Raw genomic sequence first — 24,328 nt, forward strand, 5'->3', positions numbered from 1 at the left:
CAGCACAGAGCTGTGGCATCGTGAGGAGCATAAAATCTTTGTAGTCTATGCCTCGCCAAGTCAGAGTCACTACACAGTAGCTGCAAACATCTGCCGTATAGGACATCGAGGCCATAGAAATTTGTGGCTTATTGGCCTTACTGGCCAGGGAGTAACGCTGCACCCTATCGGGGTGGATAAATCTCTACGTGCTCCCACTATCGACCGTCAGCTTGTCTTCTGACCATTTACCTCGATGTCCATCATCAATCTGGTGAGTTGGTGTGGGCTATCTTGATTTAGCATGATGGAAGTCAGTGTTGAATCGTTGTCACATGCGGTGGAGTGTTCAGGAGTTCAATTGCAAGATGGCAACCCATGGCGCTACTGGGTTTAGATGGTGACTTGGATTTACATACCTTTGAACAATGCCCTTTCTTTCCACAGTTAGAGCAAACCTGGTCTTTCACCGGGGAGCATTTTCTAGTATGTTTGTGCAGGCTGCAAAGTAGCACTTTGGGTGCTCATTGAGTACAACGGGCATGGTCAGGACGCTGGCCGGATGTGGCAGTGGCAGTATGGTCGGGTCACTGGTGGGATGTGGTGGTGTTACGCAGGTTTGCGGCCCTCCCACATCCCAAGATGGCTGCGCCACAGTAACCATGAGGTAGCCACGTTGTCGGCTGAATAGGCGTCCATATTTTGGAGGGCCACCACTAGCATGCCTGCTAATTTGACTGCCCTCTACGTTGGGTTCATCCTGTTCCAACAGTCTCTGTCGGATCACAGGATCTGATGCCCACAACATAAGCATCTCTGATCAAGTCCTCCATGTTCAATGCTGCCGTCATGGCCGTGCAGCCACTCGCCCATCTGGAGCTCGCAGGCCCGAAGTTACTTGGTGCTCGATTCCCCGGGAATCTGTTTTCGGGTAGCCAGGCGGTGTCTAATGTAGATCTCGTTTACCTTCTTCAGGTAATGGCTTTTCAGTATTTCCATCGCCTCTGGGTATGACTTGGTGTCCCTGACCATTGAATATACCAGGGGCCCGAGCCGGGAATATAGTACTTGAAGCCTGTTGTTCTCTGATCAAACGAGAGTAGAGGAGGCCTGCAGGAACACTTCAAAGCAACGCAACTAGACTTCGAAGCTGTTGGATATGTCAGGCAATTGTGGGTCGAGTTCCAGCTTTTTTGGTTTCAAAATCTGCTTCATTATCAAAAAAGCTGTTGTTAATAAAATTGATGCACCATCAATTACTTCAAAAGACTAGAAGTTATATAGAAATTGATAGGCTTTTATTAACAACAGAATGGAGGCATATCCATGCTGGTTGACTGCCCTGGACTGAGGAGGGAGCTGTGGCACAGTCACCTTTATTCAGGGGTCTGTGAGAGGCACAAGTCAGCAATGGGCATATCCAGATGAACTGTAACAAGTACAACACAGCAAAAACATATATGCAGTGGATTACCACAGGTCCTTAAGGATACCTTCAACATGTCACTGCAACAGTCCATCGTTCCATGGGTTTTTAGGCAGTTATCATCATCCCGGTATGAGAGGGCAACAGTAACAGGCCACAATGACTACTGCCCAGTAGCACTGACTGAAGTGCCAGTTAATGAAGTAGACAAAGGTGGCGTAGTCAGTCAATAATCACGGCTTTTATTAACAGAAACTAATGGTACAGTAATGAAAGACAATGGGTGCATACACAGTTATACCCAAGGGGAGTGTCTCTAATGGTAGAGATAATACACGGCCAATGTCAGTAAAGCAGGGCTAGGCAAGAGGAAGACTGACAGCTCAGCATAGATTCACCACACTGACCTCCACCATTATCAAATGCTTCAAGTGTCTGGTAATGGAAAGTATGAAAGCACACCTCCCAGAGACACTGGACCAATTTCAATTTGCCTACAAACAGAGCAGTTTCACTGATAATGCTATAGTCTTCTCCCTCCACTCCGTTTTGACCCATTTAGAGTATGACGCCTCATATGTCAGGCTACTGTTCATCGATTTCAGTTTGCTGTTTAATACAATCATACCCCAGAGGCTGGTGGAGAGTTGTCCTCGCTGGGACTCATGACCCCTCTTTGTTACTGGATTCAGGACTTCCTATCAGAAGGACTGCAGTCTGTCCAGGTAAGTAGCAGAACGTTGAGCACCGAGCATCACACTAGGCTCTGGCGCAATTCAGGACTGTGTGCTAAGACCGCTCCTTTCACATTACTGACCCACAACAGTAGTTGGCCTCAGCAGCAACAAAGGTGAGTCGCACCACAGAAAAAAAGGTGGAAAACCTTGTGAAACAATGCAAAAGCAACAACACAAATCTCAATGTAAACAAAACAAAGGAGATGATCATGGATTTCAGGAAGACCAGGAATATGGCCTCCTTCCACTACACATTAATACTTCAGTAGTACAGAGAGTGAAGAGCACAAGTTCCTCGGAGTCCATTTAAGAAGTGACTTACCTTAGACACACAATATCCCCTCACTTGTCAAGAAAGTACACTTCCTTAGAAGACCGAGGTGGGAAAGGCAACTGGCCACAATTCTGTCAACTTTCTACAGGACTTCTATCAAGAACGTTCTGGTCAGCTGCATCAAAGCATGGGGCGGTTGCAGTAGAGCATTGGATCGGAGATCAATCCACAGGGCCATAAAGGCAACAGAGTGGATCACTGGAGTTGCTCTCCCCCACCCCCCCCCCCCCTCACATCAATGAGATTTACTGGGATCGTTGTTTAAAGAGGAGTCTTAAAATCAGGGAGGACCCCGACCACCCTACATACAGCATCTTCCAGCTAATCCTTTTGGATAAAGATACAGAAGATACTAGAAGATCTAGAATCATTAGGCTGAGCCACAGGTTCAGCCCACAGGCGGTGAGATTGCTGAACAACTGCTGAAACAAGTCTCTACAACTCTACTATTAAGAATATTTATTTTAATATATGTATTAATGTAGTTTGTATACGCTTCATATGTGTGTATGTGTGTTATGTTCATACATGTGTTTTCCACCATAAACTGGAGAATGCGGTTTCGTCAGGTTGTACCAATACAATTTGATGACAAATAAACTTGAATTTGAACAGAAATCCATTATCTGTGCATGTGTGAACCACCCAAGGAGCATGCCTTGTTTTGAAGTAATGCAAAGGTCCCTGGAAATACAGAAAGGTCACTGTTTCACTGCAAAATATCAATTTTCATTCACACAAGACCTGAACTACACAGTGCTACTTGACTGAATTTCTCAGCCAAGTTTTGGAGATACCACATGCGTATTAGCCAGTGGCAAAACGTTTGAGACACAAATTCCATTTGATTATATTTTGTGACAATATGCTCAATAACAATGACTCATTTTAAGCAAATGTGTCAGGTCATTTATTTTTCTTCAAGTTAGCAGCAAAATGTGGCTTAACCCCTGCAGCTGTATACACACAAATATCCTTTCATCCTCGGAAATATCGAAACAAAATAACTGAAGTAATTTCCTGGGACAAACTGTGCACATTGTTTGTGTTTTTTTTAATAATAAAATTGACCCTAAAACTACAGTAGGTGGCTTGCTTCACTCTAGCCTTGCAAAATAGATGCAAACCTGAATTTCAAATTTGCTTCTGTGCTTCTCCATAATTTAAATTAGGGAAGTGATAAAACAGCTGGAGATACATGTGCAGCCCAGTACAGCAAGGATGAGCCAATGGATAAGGCAAGGTTGTGTGCTTTGATGTGGTTTCTTTGAGTAATATACACTCTGCTGTTATCATTTTGCTTGCTGAAGTCTGCATCCGCTCTGAACAACTACAATAAAGCATCTGCTTTCTTCACAATCTAAGAAAAGAACCAGGAATAGTGCCAAATTATATCTTTAGTAATTGACAGCTACTCATTTTTTTTGTAGGTATCATTGATATATTAACTCATTTCTACTTTAGAAAAGCATCGTCTTTTATTTTAATTGTTCCTTCTGATATATGCTATTCCTGTGAAAAACTGGTGTTTAGTACTGGAACCAGCTTTGAAACCAAAACCAGGGAAACATGAAAGAAACTAGATCAAAGGACTTGTGTTTCCCTTTAAGAGTCAAATGAAACGCAACCTTTCTTTCTAATTCCTTGCGTCGTGTTGGTGTTCCAATCAAATGGCTTCTTCAGCTCTGCAATCTGGTGTTCAGACCACACCTTCACATTTGCATGATTTATTCAATCAGGGAGCATGTGACATTATTGAAAAAATATCCTCAGCATCAAATGCAAAGCAAAAGAGGAATATAAACTACGAGCTGCAAACCAACAGAAGCAGCAGTTTATGCATCATGTTGACCCAGGTGGCCAAACTTAAATCATAATGCTGTGGGTTCTAATTCTTGGATACATCCTTACAGGTGATGTATTTGGTGGAGTCTTTCATCCAAGCCCTGGATATCCTGTGCAAGGAGAAATGAAATATTCTTTGCAGGTAAATGAAATACAACGGAGTATTTTTCCTGTGTTGTGATCCAAGATTTCTCCAACAACTGACAGCATTGAAAATAGATCAGCTTGACTAGTCATACATTGAATGCTAGATAAATCTTCCTCCTTACAAACAAGCTGCTCTTTTTGATCTTTCATTGATGGCCAGTACTAAGATTTATGCATAATTTGGGGGTAATCATGAGAATGTGGGAAAAAAAAGCAAATAAATGGAAGTATTTTCTCAACAGAGAATATGTAAAATAATGAAATAAAGCTTTCTAAATTCACAAAATATTGGGCAAATGCATGACGACTGATGGCTGGCTATTGCAAAGAAAACTTCAACTACTGGCTATAACATTTTGGAATTCTGTTATTTTTTTAAATTTAGAGATACACAGTAACAAGCCATTTCAACTCACAAGCCCATGCCACCCAATTACACTCAATTAACCTATAACCCCTGGTAGCTATCAAACGGTGGGAGGAAACCAGAGTACGCAGGGTAAACCCACGCAGACACAGGGACTGCGAACCAACTCGTTACAGTCAGCACGGTATTTGGATCCTGCTCCTGATCGCTGGCTCTGTAATAACATTGCGCCAACCACTAGACCAGCCGTGCAGGGTAAGTACAGGCAAACGTAGGTCCAAGACATGCTGATGATTAATTAGATAGCAATGTAGCCAACATACTCAGTATTGAACCCAGGAGTGGAGCAATGAGTCGAGATCAGCCACTTGCTCCTCACATCTGACCCTTTGCTCTGCACCATGTTGTGCTTGCATCAAAATGATGAATTTTAAGTTGGGAGTCTATAGTGGTTTTTTTTTTAAATTTAAACAATTTAAATTTATTGGAATTGTTTCTAAATGTCTCCAAAAGCACAGCTGACGTATTCTTCACATCTAGAGTTGGAGACTTGGCTTACAATCCCCAAGCCCACCTTGCTGCTTGCAACCCACTCCCTCTTTCCAGGTGCCTGTTCAAGACTGGCTGCTGCACCTCATTTAGCCGTTCACAACCAGGACAGGTAGTGTGGGTGGGTCAATTAACTTACCTTATGGATTCATCCAACTCAAATTCACGCTTTACAACAAATATATAGGCCCCAGAATTCATTGGGCTGAGTGGTGCATTTATAGCAATATGTTGACGAGGACAAAAGTGAGATAACTTTACAGGGCCTGGATGTGCCACATTGAAAGCACCTCTGAAAAGGCCAGGGGCATTAATCAGCTATATTTCATTCTTATTCAGCTGACCTAGGAAGAAAAACATAGCAAATCCACAGCTCTCAACTCCAACCAAAGACTACATTTCCAACATTCCCTCCTGTAGGGAACCAGAGAGGTTAGTTTACCTACAACAATAACAACCAGACACAACAACTCTAGATACCACAATATGGTCAGAGCACAGATAAACAGCATTAGATTGAGCAGGGTCACAGTAAGAGTCTATTTTACAGAAATCCCTTGTAAGGGACTATTTTCCTCCTGTGCACTCTTGATGGAGCCAAGCTCTCAGCCGCGATTAGAAGCCACATGCAACTATCCAAGTAAACAATTAAATGTTAATTCAACTGTCAAACTTCTGAAATAGAACATTTCAGCACAGAAATAGGCCCTTTGACGCTTCTAGTCAGTGCCAAACTATTATTCTGCCTTGTCTCACTGACCTGCACCCAAATCCATGTCCCTCCGTACACTTTCCATTGAACCTACATCCAACAAGTCAGCTGGCAGCTCGTTCCATACTCCCACTATTCTCTATGTAAAGAAGTTCCCCATTCACCCTTAACCCCTGTCCTCTGGTTTATTTCTCATCTAATCTCAGTGGGAAAAAGTCTATTTGCTGCTCCAGGGAATGAAGTCCTAACCTGTTTAACTTTTCCCTTTAACTCAGTTCCTCAACTTCCAGCAACATCCGAGTAAACCTTCTCTGTACTCTTTCTTATTGATATCTTTCCTATAGTTAGGTAACCAAAATTGGACACAATACTTCAAATTTGGCATCACCAATTGCTTATTCAACTTCACCATAACATCCCAACTGTTAAACTGAATTGAAGGTGAATATGCCAAAAGCTCTCTTTAGCCCTCTATATACCTGTGACACCACTTTCAGAGAATTACGCATCTGTATTCCCAGATCCCTCTGTTCAATCACATTCTTCAGTGCCTTAGCATTTATTATACATGTCCTAGCCTGGTTTGTTCTTCCAAAATGCATCACCTCACACTTTTCTGCATTAAATTCCATCTGCTATTTTAAAGCCCATTGTTCCAGCTGGTCCAGATCCTCTGCAAGCTTTGAAAACCTTTCCTATTATCCAATACACCTCCAATCTTTGTGTCATCTACAAATTTAATGATCCAATTTACCACATTGTCCTCTATATCAATGATCTCGATGATAAACAACAATGGGCCTAGTACTAATTCTTGAGGCTCACCACTAGTCAAAGGCTTCCAGTCAGAGAGGCTACTACAATCTGGCTTCTCCCATAATGTTGAAACCAGTTTACAACCTCACCATGAATACGAAGCGCCTAAACCTTTCTGACTAACATCCTATGAGGAACCTTATCAAAGGCCTTCCTGAAGTCCATGTAAACAACAACCAGTCTTTCCTTCAACTTCCCTGGTAACCTCCTCAAAAAACTATCAGATTGGTTAAACACAACCTATCACACACAACGTCATGTTGACTATCTCTGACTTTCCAAATACTTGTACAATATGTTTGATCTCTTAGAACACCTTCCAATAACCATTGCATCCCATAATTCCCTGGTTTAATTTTGGAATCTTTTTTTAAACAATGGAACAACATGAGCTACCCTCCAATCCTCCGGCACCTCACCAATGTTTTCAAGGCAAAAAAAATTACCAAATTATCTGCTAACAATTTCTAACTCCTTTCCTATTTTGTATCTTATTTTGGAAAATGCGAACTATGCAATATTAAATCGCCAGCTCAATTTTATTTTGGTCAAGACCATACATGCCATGTCATCTCCTGTCTTGTCTTTACTCTCCTCCCACGCTATATCCCTTATCCCCACTGTTTCACAGATTGACTCTCTCCCCTCACACTCGAAATCATTTGTTTTTATACATGGCCTGTAAAGAGAGAAACATCAGTGAGACAGCAGAGGCAAGGATCATGAATGACGGATGTCAGAAAATGGAGAAAAAAGGTGATTATGATGTCAGAAAATGGAGAAAAAAGGTGGTTATGGTGGCAAATATATTAAGGGTCCAGAAACAGTCCACTCCATCAACGAAGGCAATGTGCTACCTAGAGGAGCTGGATTGAGCAAAAAAAAATACTGGGGCTACAATTCCTTGACTGTGTGGAAGAGAAAATGAAGTGCTCGATGTTGCTAGGCAATAGTACTCAATATCATTCCAGTTATTCATCTTTTTCTTTCCCCCAAAAGTAGCAGTATTTGTGACATAGTTTCCAGACTCATAAATTTGTCTTCTGATTTTTGTAAGTTGCTATAAAAATTCATGATTACTATTCCGTAATTTAGTCTGCCTCATCTGCAACCCACCTTCAATAGTTTGCAGTTCACTCTTCAGTTCAGGTAAAGGCCTTGGGAATTTAATTGGAATTATACTTGGTCAATACTGGACGTGGACACTTCACCGAATGCATCTATTATTTAATAAAATTATCTTTTTGAATTGAGTGTTTTTAAGAACAACCAGACTGATAGATTTGAGGACATTAACAGTAAAAGATCAGCAGTAACAATTCATTAGACAAAGGAGGAAAAACCCAACACCCAACCCCAACCAACAAATTATCCCCTGCAACCGCTGCAACCGTGTCTGCCTGTCCCGCATTGGACTTGTCAGCCACAAACGAGCCTGCAGCTGACATGGACATTTACCCCTCCATAAATCTTCGTCCGTGAAGCCAAGCCAAAGAAAGGAATTATGGTTAAATGCCAAATAATGCAAATGCTTATTCAAATGCCAACATTAGGTTCTACCAAAAGAGTTCTTCTTAAATTGATTTCATTCCAATACCAATTCCAATGCTCAATTCTAATTTGAAATCAGCAAATGCCAGAAGTGGAGCTTACCATCTAAATGCATATGCTCAGTATATCAAACAGAATCATATACCTTTAAGATGGACATTATTTAATCATTACAAGGCTCTTGGTGACTACCATGGCAGATGTCTTTAATTTTTTTTCCACATCTCTGCTTTATTTTAGAAATTCAGGGCATCTTTCATTACTTTTATGTTTCTTGAATGCATGAACCCATCTGTAGAGATCAATGAAGACATCTTACCTCTCTCACACTGGGGGCCAGTAAATCCATAGACACAGGCACAACGATTTGGTCCAATACAGCGTCCACCATTCTGGCAACCATTTTCACAGACAGCTGTAACAAAGAAAGTAGATATTTTACAATCCAAGGTCAAGTTATAATTGATTGTCAGAGTACAAAGATAATATCACATACAACTCTGAAATTATTTTTTCCTGCACACAAGGTAGAATTTCTACTTATCAGTAACTGTACTCAACAAAAATAGATACACCCACAAAAAAGAATGTAAACAAACTGATTGCAATACTGAAATTATATTCAGTAATAAATAATATGAAAATTTAGAATTCTTAAAGGGGCCTCTGAATGAGTATTCTTTAGGAATTTGATGGTGGAGGGATAGCAACTGTTCCTAAACATGATTGTACATGTCTTGTGGCACCTATGTCTCTTTCCTACTGCAGCAGTGAAAACAGGACATGTGCTGGGTGATGTGGATCCTTGATTATTGCTGTTGCTCTCTGAGAGTAGCAGTCCATGTTGATTTTCTTAATGATGAGGAGAGTCATGCCTGTGATGTAATGGTGGGCTGTGTCTACTATCTTTTGCAGGGCTTTCTGCTCAGAGTTATTGATGCCCCCATACCAGGCCTTGATGCAGCCAGTCAACACACATCTGTAGAAGTATATCCTAAGATTTCCAATGTCATACTGAACCTCCACAAACAATAGAGATGTTGACATGCTTTTTTTTCCCCCCACAATGACAATTGTACGTTGGGTTCAGGAAAGCTCCTCAAGAGATAGTGACCACCCCCCCCCCCCACCGCCAAGAATTTTTAAATTTGCTCACTCTCTACACATCTGATCCCCTGATAATCACTGTATCATACATGTATGGTTTTCTCTTTCTGAACTCTACAATCTGCTCCTTGGTTTTAGTGACATTGAGAGAGAAGTTGTTGTTAGTACGCCATTCAGCCAAGTTTTCAATCTCTATCCTTATGCCCTTTTAAACAGCCTACTAACGTGGTATTGTCAGCAAATTTATGTTGTCGCACCAAGTCACACAGTCATAGGTGTAAAGCGAGTAGATCACTGGGCTAGGTATGCAGCCCTATGATGCACCAGTGTTGATGCAAATTGTGGAGGAGATTCGGGTCTGGAGGTGAGGAAATCGAGGATCCAATTACATAGTGAGATAGTGAGGCCCAGGTCTTGAAGTTTGCTTATTAGTTTTGAGGGGATGATGGAGTTAAATGCCAAACTGTAGTTAATAAAGAGCATTCTGATATATGCATCTTTACTGTCCAGGTGTTTGAGGGTTTTGTGTAGAGCCAGTGAGACAGCATTGGCAGAGAGCTGTTGCTGCAGTAGGCAAATTGGAACGGATCCATGTTGCCACTCAGACAGGAACTGATATGCTTCAAAACACTTCATCACTGTGGATGTGAGTGCCACTGGTCAGTAGTCACATCGACAGCAGTATTATTGAGGCTATTTGAAACAATCATCTATACACTCAAATTCTGAAGTGCTGGTGAAGAAGAGATGTGCTCAATGAAATTCCTGTCATCACAAGGGAATGTTTGGATGTCCCTCTGCAACTAATTTAACTGAAAGCTCTTCAAGAAACTCTTATGAAAGTTAATTTACTTAGAATGTTTTCAGTTGAAGAGCCATTCTGTGCAATATGTGATATACGCAGGTTACTAACTTTACAACAATCCAAATATAATTAATTTAAAATAGATCTAAATCAAAAACAATTTTGGTGCCTTACAAGGGACCAGCATGTAATTTTGGAAAAATTATCAGGGTAGATCATGGTGACGTCCAACTGAAGCAATATAAATCTACAGCACCAGTCTTTTCAAGTTGTTATGTTCATGATAGCACGAAATTAAATTTTACAGCAGTAACTTCCACTGATTATTCTTCACATATCCCCCCAAAAATAACTTTGCAGCAGGAAAAAACAACAATAACATTAGAGTGGGCAAAGATCACTCTCCAGAATAAATAATGGCTCTCCTGACTTGAAGGAAAATTCACAGACGTGAAGGAGAAATACAAGAGTACACGAGAGAAGAGTGGAATTGGGTCTTTATCTCTCAAATTGAGGAAAACACTCAGCAATTTAATAATGGGTCAGATAAACCTTGAAATTCGAGTATTATTTCAGTTATCTCTCTGAAGTTGCAGCATTATTTTTATTTGAAATTAGCTTTAATTAACTAAAAATGTTTCCAACAAAAGAAGTTACTTCAACAGCTTATTTAATCAGAGGCCAAAATTGATGAACTATGTGCAACTAGAAGTCTGATTTGTTAACAAAAATGCAAATATCACCAGTGACTTAAAAATGCTGATCTTAGAATTTAGGTTTGGAAACCCACCTTTGCTGATTGGCACACTACCTTCCATTTCCTGAAATTAATGGCTGTGAAATGCCATAGGCCAGACATTGACTCACTGACCTCCACAGCAAAATTCCCATATTTTCTCCAACAAAAAAAGCCTGTCCCACATGTCATCCATGACTGACAAGGGAAGTAAAATACAGCATAAAAGGAAAATAGAGGACATATGGTATTGCAAAAAAATAGTATGAAGTTGGACGATTGGGTAATTTTTAAAAGACACCAAAAGGGAACTTAAAAGCAATAAGGGGAAAAGAAACATGCAAGTAAGATAGCCAATCACATAAAAGAGAACATCAAAAGTTTTGTTTTAAAAGCTACACAAGATATAAAGAATAAACGAGACAAGAGTGGATATTGGGACGACAGGAAAATTATGCTAGAGAAGTGGTAATGGGGAGCAAAGAAATGGTGGGTAATTGGAATAGGTATTTTGTATCAGTCTTCACTGTGGAAAACACCAATGAAATCCCAGAAATTCTACAGAGTCAGGGGAAAAAAGTGAGTGTAGTCACTATTACGAAAGAGATGTGCTTGAGCAGCTGAAGGTAGATAAGTCACCTGGACCAGACAGACTACACCCCAGGATGCTGAAAATGATAGCTGAAGAGATTATGAACATATTTGTTGTGATCTTTCAGGAATGACTAGAGTTGGGAATATTTCAAAAGGACTGGAAAATTTCAAATGACAATCCACTCTAAGAAAGGAGAGAGGCAAAATACAGCCCATCTTCAGTGATTGGCAAGATTTTAGAGTCCTTAATGGACTCTAAAGGGCAAGGTTTCAGAGTACTTGAAACCACAAGATAAAACAAGCAGATCAGCATAGTTGATCTTCAGGAAAGTTGTTTCTTGACAAATCAGTTGGAGTTCTTTGATGAATAATCAAGTAGGACAAAAGAGAATGAGTGGATATTGTTTATTTGATTTTTTAGAAGGCCTTTGTCAAAATGTCGCACGTGACACTGATAAACAAGATGGGAGCCAATGGCATTACAAAAAAGGTAATAGCTTGGATAAAATGTTGGCTGAATGGCAGAAGAGAAAGAGTGGGAATACGGGGACCTTTTCTGATTGGCTGCTGGCAACTAGTGGTATTCTACAGGATCTGTGTTGGTCGTCTACATTTCACACTGTATGTAATAAGTTAGGAGACTAAATTGATGGCTTTGTGGAAAAATTTGAAAAGGATATGAAAATAGATGGAGGGACAAGGAGTACTGAGGAAGAAAGGATTTTGCAGAGGGACTTGGATAGTTTGGAAGAATGGGCATTAAAGTGACAGATAGAAAGCAACGCAAGGAACTATATGACCACCCACTTTGGTAAAAGGAATAAAGAAGTACACTATTTTCCAAATAAACAAAGAATTCAAAAGTGGGGGTTAAAAAGGATTTGGGAGTCCTAGCACAGGTTTACCTAAAGGTTAACTTGTAGGATGAGTCAGTACTAAGAAAGGCAAATGCAATGTTAGCATTCATTTTAGAGCACTGGAATATAAAGGCAAACCTTTTTAATATTTTTTTTTATTTTTCACACTGCAAACCACATCAAACATACAAACATTTCCCTCTTAAATATATACAGTGGCATTTTCTCCCCTTTTTTCCCCCCATCTTCCCTCCTCCCTTCCCACCCCCCTCCAAAACCAATAAACATTCAACATATACAATACAACTATTAAGCAATGTCATCACACAATGAAAATAAACAAGAAAAATGTGTCATCTACTTTTACACACTGGATCAAGTCATTTTGTCTTCTTATCATTTTAGGGGGTGGAAGTCTGAGGCAAGCCCCCTCTGTTATGTTCCATGTACAGTTCCCAAATTTGTTCAATAATGTGACTTTATTTTTTAAATTATATGTTATTTTTTTTTCCAATGGAATACATTCAATCATTTCCATGTACCATTGCTGTATTCTCAGGCTCTCTTCTGATTTCCAAGTTGACATTATACATTTTTTTTGCTACAGCTAAGGCGATCATAATAAATCTTTTTTGCACTTCATCGAGTTTGAGGCCTAATTCCTTACTTCTTATATTACTTAGAAGAAAGATCTCTGGATTTTTTGGTATGTTGCTTTATGTGATGTTATTTAATACCTGATTTAGATCTTCCCAAAACTTTTCCACTTTCTCACATGCCCAAATTGCATGTACTGTTGTTCCCATTTCCTTCTTACAGTGAAAACATCTATCTGATAATGTTGGATCCCATTATTTTAACTTTTGGGGTGTGATATATATTATACTGTATCATGCATAACCTTGTGTTTATTGTATTCTTCATAGTTCCAGAACATAACTTTTCCCATGTTTCATTTTTTATCTTTATGTTTAAATCTTTTTCCCACTTTTGTTTGGGTTTATAGCTTATTTCATCATTTTCCTTCTCTTGCAGCTTGATGTACATGTTCGTTATAAATCTTTTCATTATCATTGTCTGTGATCACATATTCAAAGCTGTTTCCTTCTGGTCATCTCAGTCTGTTTCCCAATTTATCCTTTAAGTAGGCTTTCAGTTGATGGTATCAAACATTGTACCATGAGTTAGTCCATATTTGTACTTCATTTGTTCAAATGTTAATAAATTATTTCCCCAAAAAAAACAATTTTCTATTCTTTTAATTCCTTTTCTCTCCCATTCTCTAAAGGAAAGGTTATCCATTGTAAAAGGGATTAGCTGATTTTGCGTCAATAATAATTTTGGTATTTGGTAATTTGTTTTTTTTTCCTTTCTAAGTGAATCTTCTTCCATATTTGAGTAAATGATGCAATACTGGTGAGCTTTTATATCGTACCAGCTTTTCATCCCACTTATAAAGTACATGTTCCAGTACCTTCTCCCCTATTTTATCTAGCTCTATCTTAGTCCAATCTGGTTTTTCCCTTGACTGATAAAAATCTGTTAAATAACTTAATTGTGCTGCTCTATAATAATTTTTAAAGTTTGGTAACTGCAAACCACTTTGGTTGTACCTCTCTGTTAATTTATCTAATGCTATCCTGGGATCCCCCCTTTCCATAAAAATTTCCTCATTATTCTCTTCAGTTCATTAAAGAATTTCTCTGTTAAAGGAATTGGTAATGATTGAAATAAGTATTGTATCCTTGAGAAGACATTCATTTTAATGCAATTTACCCTCCCTATCAACGTTAGCGCTAATTCTTTCCAATGTTCTAAGTCTTCCTGCAATTTCTTTATTAGTGGTTGATAATTTAATTTGTACAAGTGGCTTAAATTATTATCTAACCTAATACCTAGGTATCGCATTGCTTGTGTTTGCCATTTAAATGGTGATTCTTTTTTAAATTCTGTATAATCCGTATTACTCATTGGTATCACTTCACTTTTATTTGCACTGATCTTGTACCCCAATATTTCTCCATATTCCTTCAATTTCTTATGTAGTTCTTTTATTGATATTTCAGGTTCTGTTAAGTATACTATGATGTCATCTGCAAATAAACTGATTTTATACTCCTTTATTTTTATCCCTTTTATTTTATTTTCTGTTCTTATCACTTCTGCCAATGGTTCTATTGCTAAAGTGAACAGTGAGAGAGATAATGGACATCCCTGCCTAGTTGACCTACTTAATTTAAATTGGTTCGATACATATCCATTTACTGTTACCTTCTCCAATGGTCCATTATGTAATGCTTTAATCCAATTAATATATACGTCCTCCCCCTCAAAAGATGCTCACAAACTCAAGCTAGCATGCTGGAACATCAGAACCATGCTAGACAAGACTGACAGCCACCGACCTGAACGTCGGTCTGCCCTCATTGCACATGAACTCCTCAGACTTGACATCGACATAGCCGCTCTCAGTGAAGTCCGCCTGGCAGATGTAGGCAGCCTCCAAGAACGCGGCGCGGGCTACACACTCTACTGGTCTGGCAAGCCTTCGGATGAACGACGCCTATCCGGTGTAGGCTTCATGGTCAAGAGCTTCATTGCCTCCAAACTCGAAAACCTTCCGACAGGCCTCTCGGACCGAATCATGTCCATGCGACTCCCACTTCAAAACAAGCGTCACATCACCCTCATCAGTGTCTATGCTCCAACCCTCCAGGCGGAACCAGCAGAAAAGAACAAGTTCTACACCGACCTGTGCAACCTCATCCAACGTACCCCTACAGCCGACAAGGTTGTCATCCTGGGCGACTTCAACGCTCGTGTCGGCAAAGACTCAGAAACCTGGCCAGGAATCCTGGGCAAGCATGGCGTCGGCAAGTGCAACGACAATGGGCGCCTCCTGTTGGAGCTCTGCGCAGAACAGCGGCTTGTCATTACAAACACCCTTTTTCAGCAGAGGGACAGCCTTAAGACCACCTGGATGCATCCCCGATCCAAACACTGGCACCTCCTGGACTACATCCTGGTGCGAGAAAGTGACAAACAAGATGTGCTCCACACCAGGGTCATGCCTAGCGCGGAATGCCACACTGACCACCGGCTGGTTCGCTGCAAGCTCAACCTTCACTTCAAGCCAAAGCCCAGGAACAATAAAGCCCCCAGAAAGAGGTTCAATGTTGGAAAACTGCAGTCAGACGAAGCGAGAGGAAACTTCCAGGCAAACCTCAAAGCAAAGCTCGACGTTGCAACCCGCCTCACGGACCCGTCCCCTGAAACCCTCTGGGATCAGTTGAAGACTACCATACTGCAATCCACTGAAGAGGTACTGGGCTTCTCCTCCAGGAAAAACAAGGACTGGTTTGACGAAAACAGCCAGGAAATCCAGGAGCTGCTGGCAAAGAAGCGAGCTGCCCACCAGGCTCACCTTACAAAGCCGTCCTGTCCAGAGAAAAAACAAGCCTTCCGTCGCGCATGCAGCCATCTTCAGCGCAAACTCCGGGAGATCCAAAATGAGTGGTGGACTAGCCTCACCAAACGAACACAGCTCAGCGCGGACATTGGCGACTTCAGGGGTTTCTACGAGGCTCTAAAGGCTGTGTACGGCTCCTCACCCCAAGTCCAAAGCCCGCTGCGCAGCTCAGATGGCAAAGTCCTCCTCAGCGACAAGATCTCCATCCTCAACCGATGGTCAGAACACTTCCAATCTCTTTCCAAGATTCCGCCCTGCTCCAGCTCCCTCAACAGCCCCTAAGGCTAGAGCTGGATGAGGTTCCCACCCTGGATGAGACATATAAGGCAATCGAACAACTGAAAAGTGGCAAAGCAGCAGGTATGGATGGAATCCCCCCAGAAGTCTGGAAGGCTGGCGGCAAAACTCTGCATGCCAAACTGCATGAGTTTTTCAAGCTTTGTTGGGACCAAGGTAAACTGCCTCAGGATCTTCGTGATGCCACCATCATCACCCTGTACAAAAACAAAGGCGAGAAATCAGACTGCTCAAACTACAGGGGAATCACGTTGCTCTCCATTGCAGGCAAAATCTTCGCTAGGATTCTACTAAATAGAATAATACCTAGTGTCGCCGAGAATATTCTCCCAGAATCACAGTGCGGCTTTCGCGCAAACAGAGGAACCACTGACATGGTCTTTGCCCTCAGACAGCTCCAAGAAAAGTGCAGAGAACAAAACAAAGGACTCTACATCACCTTTGTTGACCTCACCAAAGCCTTCGACACCGTGAGCAGGAAAGGGCTTTGGCAAATACTAGAGCGCATCGGACGTCCCCCAAAGTTCCTCAACATGATTATCCAACTGCACGAAAACCAACAAGGTCGGGTCAGATACAGCAATGAGCTCTCTGAACCCTTCTCCATTAACAATGGCGTGAAGCAAGGCTGTGTTCTCGCACCAACCCTCTTTTCAATCTTCTTCAGCATGATGCTGAACCAAGCCATGAAAGACCCCAACAATGAAGACGCTGTTTACATCCGGTACCGCACGGATGGCAGTCTCTTCAATCTGAGGCGCCTGCAAGCTCACACCAAGACACAAGAGAAACTTGTCCGTGAACTACTCTTTGCAGATGATGCCGCTTTAGTTGCCCATTCAGAGCCAGCTCTTCAGCGCTTGACGTCCTGCTTTGCGGAAACTGCCAAAATGTTTGGCCTGGAAGTCAGCCTGAAGAAAACTGAGGTCCTCCATCAGCCAGCTCCCCACCATGACTACCAGCCCCCCCACATCTCCATCGGGCACACAAAACTCAAAACGGTCAACCAGTTTACCTATCTCGGCTGCACCATTTCATCAGATGCAAGGATCGACAATGAGATAGACAACAGACTCGCCAAGGCAAATAGCGCCTTTGGAAGACTACACAAAAGAGTCTGGAAAAACAACCAACTGAAAAACCTCACAAAGATAAGCGTATACAGAGCCGTTGTCATATCCACACTCCTGTTCGGCTCCGAATCATGGGTCCTCTACCGGCATCACCTACGGCTCCTAGAACGCTTCCACCAGCGTTGTCTCCGCTCCATCCTCAACATCCATTGGAGCGCTCACACCTCTAACGTCGAGGTACTCGAGATGGCAGAGGTCGACAGCATCGAGTCCACGCTGCTGAAGATCCAGCTGCGCTGGATGGGTCACGTCTCCAGAATGGAGGACCATCGCCTTCCCAAGATCGTATTATTTGGCGAGCTCGCCACTGGCCACCGTGACAGAGGTGCACCAAAGAAAAGGTACAAGGACTGCCTAAAGAAATCTCTTGCTGCCTGCCACATTGACCACCGCCAGTGGGCTGATAACGCCTCAAACCGTGCATCTTGGCGCCTCACAGTTTGGCGGGCAGCAGCCTCCTTTGAAGAAGACCGCAGAGCCCACCTCACTGACAAAAGGCAAAGGAGGAAAAACCCAACATCCAACCCCAACCAACCAATTTTCCCTTGCAACCGCTGCAATCGTGTCTGCCTGTCCCGCATCGGACTGGTCAGCCACAAACGAGCCTGCAGCTGATGTGGACTTTTTACCCCCTCCATAAATCTTCGTCCGCGAAGCCAAGCCAAAGAAAGATATACGTTTGTAATGTTTTGTATTTTATTTTTTTGTCCGCCAATTCTCTTCTTTTTGTTATATATCATCCCTTGTTGCTAGTTCCTTTTCTGTACTTACTATCTCCCTTTCCAACTGTTCTATTTCCCGATTATAGTCCTTTTTCATCTTTCACTGATTCCATATTTATTTCAAAGTACATTTTAATTTGGCGTTCAATAAACTCTCTAAATTCCTGCCTTTTAAGTAGCATGGAGTTTAACCTCCATCTATATGTTCTTGTTGGGATGTCCTCCAGTTCTATTGCTAATAACAGGGGTGAGTGATCAGATAGGAACCTAGCTTTATATTCAGTTTTCCTAACTCTCCTTTAATATGGGCCGACAACAAAAACATATCAATCCTTGAGTATGTTTATGCCTACTCGAATAATATGAGTATTCCTTCTCCCTTGGGTGCTGCCTCCTCCATATATCCATAAGTTTCATTTCCTGCATTGATTTAACCATAAATTTGGCCACTTTATTCTTTTTGCTAGTCTTTTGTCCAGTTTTATCCAACATTGGATCCAAATTATGGTTAAAATCCCCTCCTATCAATATATATTAAGGTTATATATTCAATCTTCAAAAAGAATCTTGCATAAACTTTTGATTCTCTTCATTAGGTGCATATATATTGATCAAATTCCAGAATTCTGAATATATCTGACACTTTATCATTACATACCTCCCTGCTGGATCTATTATTTCTTCCTCTATTTTATTAATCAATATAGCTACACCTCTAGCTTTTGAATTATATGATGCTGCCACTACTTGCCCTACTCAGTCTCTTTAATTTATTATGTTCCATTTCAGTTAGATGTGTTTCCTGCACAAATGCTATATCTATTTTTTTTAATTTTTTTCAGTAAATTTAATAGCCTCTTCCATTTAATTTGGTTATGTATTCCATTAATATTTATAGCCATATAATTCAACATGGCCATCTCATACTCTGTTTACACCTAATTTCCGCTTTCATCTCTCAGTTTTCCCTTTTTAAACTCAATGTATGACAACACATTTAAAACATAAAATACTTCAACAACTCCCACATCCAATATCCCCTTAGCCCCAAATCGCCCCCCCTCCTCTCTGAGCTGCCCCTTATCCCTTGCCAGGTAACCACAACTCCCCTCTCCATTTGAATTGTGAACCCACTCGCAAGCGTCAACAGATTTCGCAGTGACGGTTATTCTCTCCCACCCAACCCCCCCAGAAAAGACTTTTTTTTAAAATACACATGTAACAAAGCTCACCCTCTTTTTTTTCCTCCTTACTTCCTTTATTCCCTTATTTTTCCCTTCTTTAGTTCTTACATATACATTATTTTTACATGTTTATATGTATTTTATCACCATTCTTCATTCTTGTTACATCTCTTCATCTCTCCTTCTGTCTTTCAGGCGTTCTGCAAATTCTCGTGCTTCCTCCGGATCCGAGAACAGTCTGTTTTGCTCCCCCAGGATAAATATTTTAAGCACAGCTGGATATCTTAACATAAATTTATAACCTTTTTTCCATAGGATCAATTTTGCTGTATTAAACTCCTTCCTCTTCTTTAAGAGTTCAAAACTTATGTCTTGGTAAAAAATATTTTTTGACCCTTGTATTCCAATGGTTTATTGTCTTCTCTAATTTTATTCCTTCCCCACTCCATTATATTTTCTCTTGTCTTCTATCTCAAAAAGTTTACTAAAACGTATCTTGGTTTTTGATGTGTCTGTGGTTTTGGGGCTCGTGTTCTTTGTGCCCTTCCTATTTCCATTCCTTCCTGTATTTCTGTCATTCCCAGGCCCTTTGGGATCCATTCTTTTATAAATTCCTTCATATCTGTTCCTTCTTCATCTTCCTTTAGGCCCACTATTTTTATGTTGTTTAGCCTACTATAATTTTCCATCATATCAATTTTCTGAGCGAACAACTCCTGTGACTCTAACTTTTTTATCACTTTCTTCCAATTTTCTTAAGTCATTCACTTCCATTTCTACAGCCATTTATCATTCTTCCACATTTTCTAATCTTTTCCCTATTTGTGTCATGACCAGCTCTATTCTATTCACTTTTTCTTCTGTACTTTTCCTTTTTCTTTTCATTTCACTAAATTCTAATGTCAACCATTCTTTTAATGCTCTCATTTGTTCTTGAAAAAAAATTTATCTATATTCTGTCCATCTATTTTACTTCTATTTCTCTGTGCAGATCTTGATCTTCTTCCTCTTCTTCTGTGTCTACACCCTGTATTTGCGTCTTCTTCTTCTCTTCCTTGTATCTGTGTCTCTTCTGACTTTCCTGATGAGTTGCTTGTCTCATTTTGCTGGGCTTCTTCTTGCTTGGCTTCTTGCTGTTTGTCCTCTTCTTCTGGGCTACTCATCTGTTGGGCCTCCTGCTGCTGCTCTTCTTTCCTTTCACTCTCTTTCCTGTCACTTTCCTCTTCTTCCAGCTGAGAGCCCTGGTGTTGGGCATCCTTCAGCTGGTCGCATTGTGTTTGCCCGCTTCTCAGCTGAACCCTCCTGCCGTCGGTGTTCTCCTTCTCCTTAGGAAACGCACTTTTGTTTTTGCAGTCCAGCGGTGGCGGGGGAGGGGGGGGGGTCGCGACTCTGCAGGGTCGTCACCAAGCTCGGAGAACGGGCTCTCTTCTGCATGACAGCTCCCAGTTTCTTCATGCAGGTAAGGGCTTCTCCTTTCTCTTCCAGTGTCTTTTCTTCTTTTTTTCCCCATTGTTTTTACTTTTTCCTTCTTGGATGCAGTTTTCTTTCTTTTCACTACAACTTTATCTTTTATTTGTTATGTTTTGTATTTCTTGAACTTTGTATTTTCTTCACTTTATTTCTTCTTTTCTGGAGAGGGCTGGTATTCCCCTACCGGCCACTAGTCCATCATGTGACACCCTCCCATATAAAGGCAAACCTGAGGCTTTACAAGGTGTTTGTAAAATCATATTTAGGGTATTGTGAGGAGTTTTGGGTCTTCTAATCAAGCAGGATATGGAGGAAGGATGTTCAGGAGGCTTATGAGAACAATCTCAGAGTTGAGAGGGTTAACACAAGAGGAGCATTTCATGCCTCTGGGCCTATTCTCGTTGGAGTTAAGAAAGATGAGGGTGGATCTCTATGGATTTTCTAGTATAGATATTGAATCCCAGGTGTTCAGGACTAATTTCACTTGATTTTTAAAAAATATAAACATTCTGTTCTCAAGTACTTCGATGTTAGGGATGAAGTCGCTCCAATGAATGTTGAGGATGGAATGGAGACAACGCTGGTGGAAGCGTTCTAGGAGCTGTAGGTGATGCCGGTAGAGGACCCATGATTCGGAGCCGAACAGGAGTGTGGGTATGACAACGGCTCTGTATACGCTAATCTTTGTGAAGTTTTTCAGTTGGTTGTTTTTCCAGACTCTTTTGTGTAGTCTTCCAAAGGCGCTATTTGCCTTGGCGAGTTTGTTGTCTATCTCGTTGTCGATCCTTGCATCCGATGAAATGGTGCAGCCGAGATAGGTAAACTGGTTGACCGTTTTGAGTTTTGTGTGCCCGATGGAGATGTGGGGGGGCTGGTAGTCATGGTGGGGAGCTGGCTGATGGAGGACCTCAGTTTTCTTCAGGCTGACTTCCAGGCCAAACATTTTGGCAGTTTCCGCAAAACAGAACGTCAAGCGCTGAAGAGCTGGCTCTGAATGGGCAACTAAAGCGGCATCGTCTGCAAAGAGTCGTTCACGGACAAGTTGCTCTTGTGTCTTGGTGTGAGCTTGCAGGTGCCTCAGATTGAAGAAACTGCCATCCGTGCGGTACCGGATGTAAACAGCGTCTACATTGTTGAGGTTTTTCATGGCTTGTTTCAGCATCATGCTGAAGAAGATTGAAAAGAGGGCTGGTGCAAGAACGCAGCCTTGCTTCACGCCATTGTTAATGGAGAAGGGTTCAGAGAGCTCATTGCTGTATCTGACCTGACCTTGTTGGTTTTCGTGCAGTTGGATAACCATGTTGAGAAACTTTGGGGGGCATCCGAGGCGCTCTAGTATTTGCCAAAGCCCTGCACTGGGTAGGTCACGTCTCCAGAATGGAGGACCATCGCCTTCCCAAGATCGTGTTATATGGCGAGCTCTCCACTGGCCACCATGACAGAGGTGCACCAAAGAAGAGGTACAAGGACTGCCTAAAGAAATCTCTTGGTGCCTGCCACATTGACCACCACCAGTGGGCTGATATCGCCTCAAACCGTGCATCTTAGCGCCTCACAGTTCGGCGGGCAGCAACCTCCTTTGAAGAAGACCGCAGAGCCCACCTCACCGACAGAAGACAAAGGAGGAAAAAGCCCAACACCCAACCCCAACCAACCAATTTTCCCTTGCAACCGCTGCAACCGTGTCTACCTGTCCCGCATCGGACTTGTCAGCCAAAAACGAGCCTGCAGCTGACGTGGATATTACCCCTCCATAAATCTTCGTCCGCGAAGCCAAAGAAAAGAAAAAACATTCTGTTTAATAGATCCTAAATCTTACTTCTGTGTGATAGAACACTTGCTACAAAAGATGCCACTTTCTTTAAGGTAGTGACTACTTTAATTTTAGCTATCCGAGATGTTCCCAACGAGCCACATACAGAAAGGTTAGTCATATGTTACATGTGTACTAATCCTTAAAGACTGAATTTTTCATCAGTTAAAAACCCAACACCCAACCCCAACCAACCAATTTTCCCCTGCAACCGTGTCTGCCTGTCCCGCATCGGACTTGTCAGCCACAAACGAGCCTGCAGCTGACGTGGACATTTACCCCCTCCATAAATCTTCGTCCGCGAAGCCAAGCCAAAGAAGAAAGTCCAATAAAACAATTATTTTTTGAATGTGAATGTTTATTTGGTGATACTTACATTCAATAACATGTAAAAAGCCTATTGAAATGAATAGCATCCAAATTTTAAAATAGAACAGCTTCTTTTAACAACAAATTAATTAAAAAATTGAAAGAAACAAAAAAAATACATGGCCACTCTTCAATTAATGGCTCATATTTCTCTGAAAAATCCAAGCTATTGCTAATGTTATTAAATTCAGTCCTATTAGCAAATTTGTTTTCAAAATGTTAATCAGAGAATATTTTTTTAAAAATACATTTACGTTGCTGTTTAATAGTGAATGGTAGAATTCTATTGCAACATTTATAAAAAGCTCATAACAACAAAATATCTATTGATTAAAACTAGCAAACTTTGTGCATGGAATTTAACTTTCCTTGCACTGAACCACAGTGATGCCTTCTAATCTTTCACTTGAACTATCAATTTTATCACATATCCATCAGTAAAATATACTTACGCTGTCCACAGTGGGTGCCCGTGTATCCTTTCTGGCACTGGCAATGGTTTTCTGCACAATTCCCTCCATTCATGCATCTGATGTTGCATTGTTGAACTACAAGTATTAATTTATCATTAATCTCCAGCGAGTACTGAATTAGAAATTATTATAATCATAAAATCATTACAAAATACAATGATTCTTTTATTGTAAAGTTTTATGAAATATCAGGTAGACTTTCCAACAATATAGGCCAAGTCATTTAATTTTACAATTCAGTGAATCATGAAGAGATTTTTTTAAAAAACTCCCTTTATAACAATGGATCACAAAAAAACCCTTTACATAAGCTTACTCATATGAGCTGTTGAAGTATACAATCTAAAGTCTCATTCAACCTACAGTGTTAGGTGTAAGTAATAAGACTTCTAAAATGTTTTAAAAAATGTTCAGAAACCTACGAGATTTAGTCCCACAGCTCGGAGAGATTTGTCCATTGGAACAGGTGCACATGTTGGGGCGTGAGCAGAATCCATCTCCACAGGTATTTCGACAAATAGCTACAAGTGAGAAATATTAGATACACGTGAAGAAAATCTTTAATTTCTGGGATTTATGACATCAACTAATGCATTCCCTAGATTGGATTATATTGGCTCACCTTTATTAAGAACCAATTTAGATAGTAATATACAACTCTGTATAAAAACAGTTACAAACACAAATTGCTGTGGGAGTTACGCAGAAGCTATGCTGCAATGGTATTTTGTCCAGATTAAAAGGTTATGAGCAAAACATGATCTCCTGTTGGAACTCAATGGGTCAAATGGCAACAGTGGGGAGAAAAGTCAAAATTTTCTACCGCTAAATCTGTA

The 24,328-nt window shown here is 41.0% G+C and overlaps 1 protein-coding gene across 1 annotated transcript in view; it reads right to left on the bottom strand.

The window, feature by feature from the left end:
- The window catches only part of fbn2a (fibrillin 2a), a 353,303-nt gene that overhangs the window by 313,909 nt on the left and 15,066 nt on the right, over positions 1-24,328 (bottom strand). The window contains exons 4-6 of the mRNA XM_069927980.1: positions 23,915-24,013; positions 23,472-23,567; positions 8,783-8,878 (exon numbers count right to left, since the gene is read on the bottom strand). Coding sequence (XP_069784081.1) covers positions 8,783-8,878; positions 23,472-23,567; positions 23,915-24,013 — 291 coding nt within the window. The remainder of the gene's footprint in view (positions 1-8,782; positions 8,879-23,471; positions 23,568-23,914; positions 24,014-24,328) is intronic.

Source organism: Narcine bancroftii, chromosome 1, assembly GCF_036971445.1.
Source record: "Narcine bancroftii isolate sNarBan1 chromosome 1, sNarBan1.hap1, whole genome shotgun sequence".
Classification (NCBI taxonomy): Eukaryota; Metazoa; Chordata; class Chondrichthyes; order Torpediniformes; family Narcinidae; genus Narcine; species Narcine bancroftii.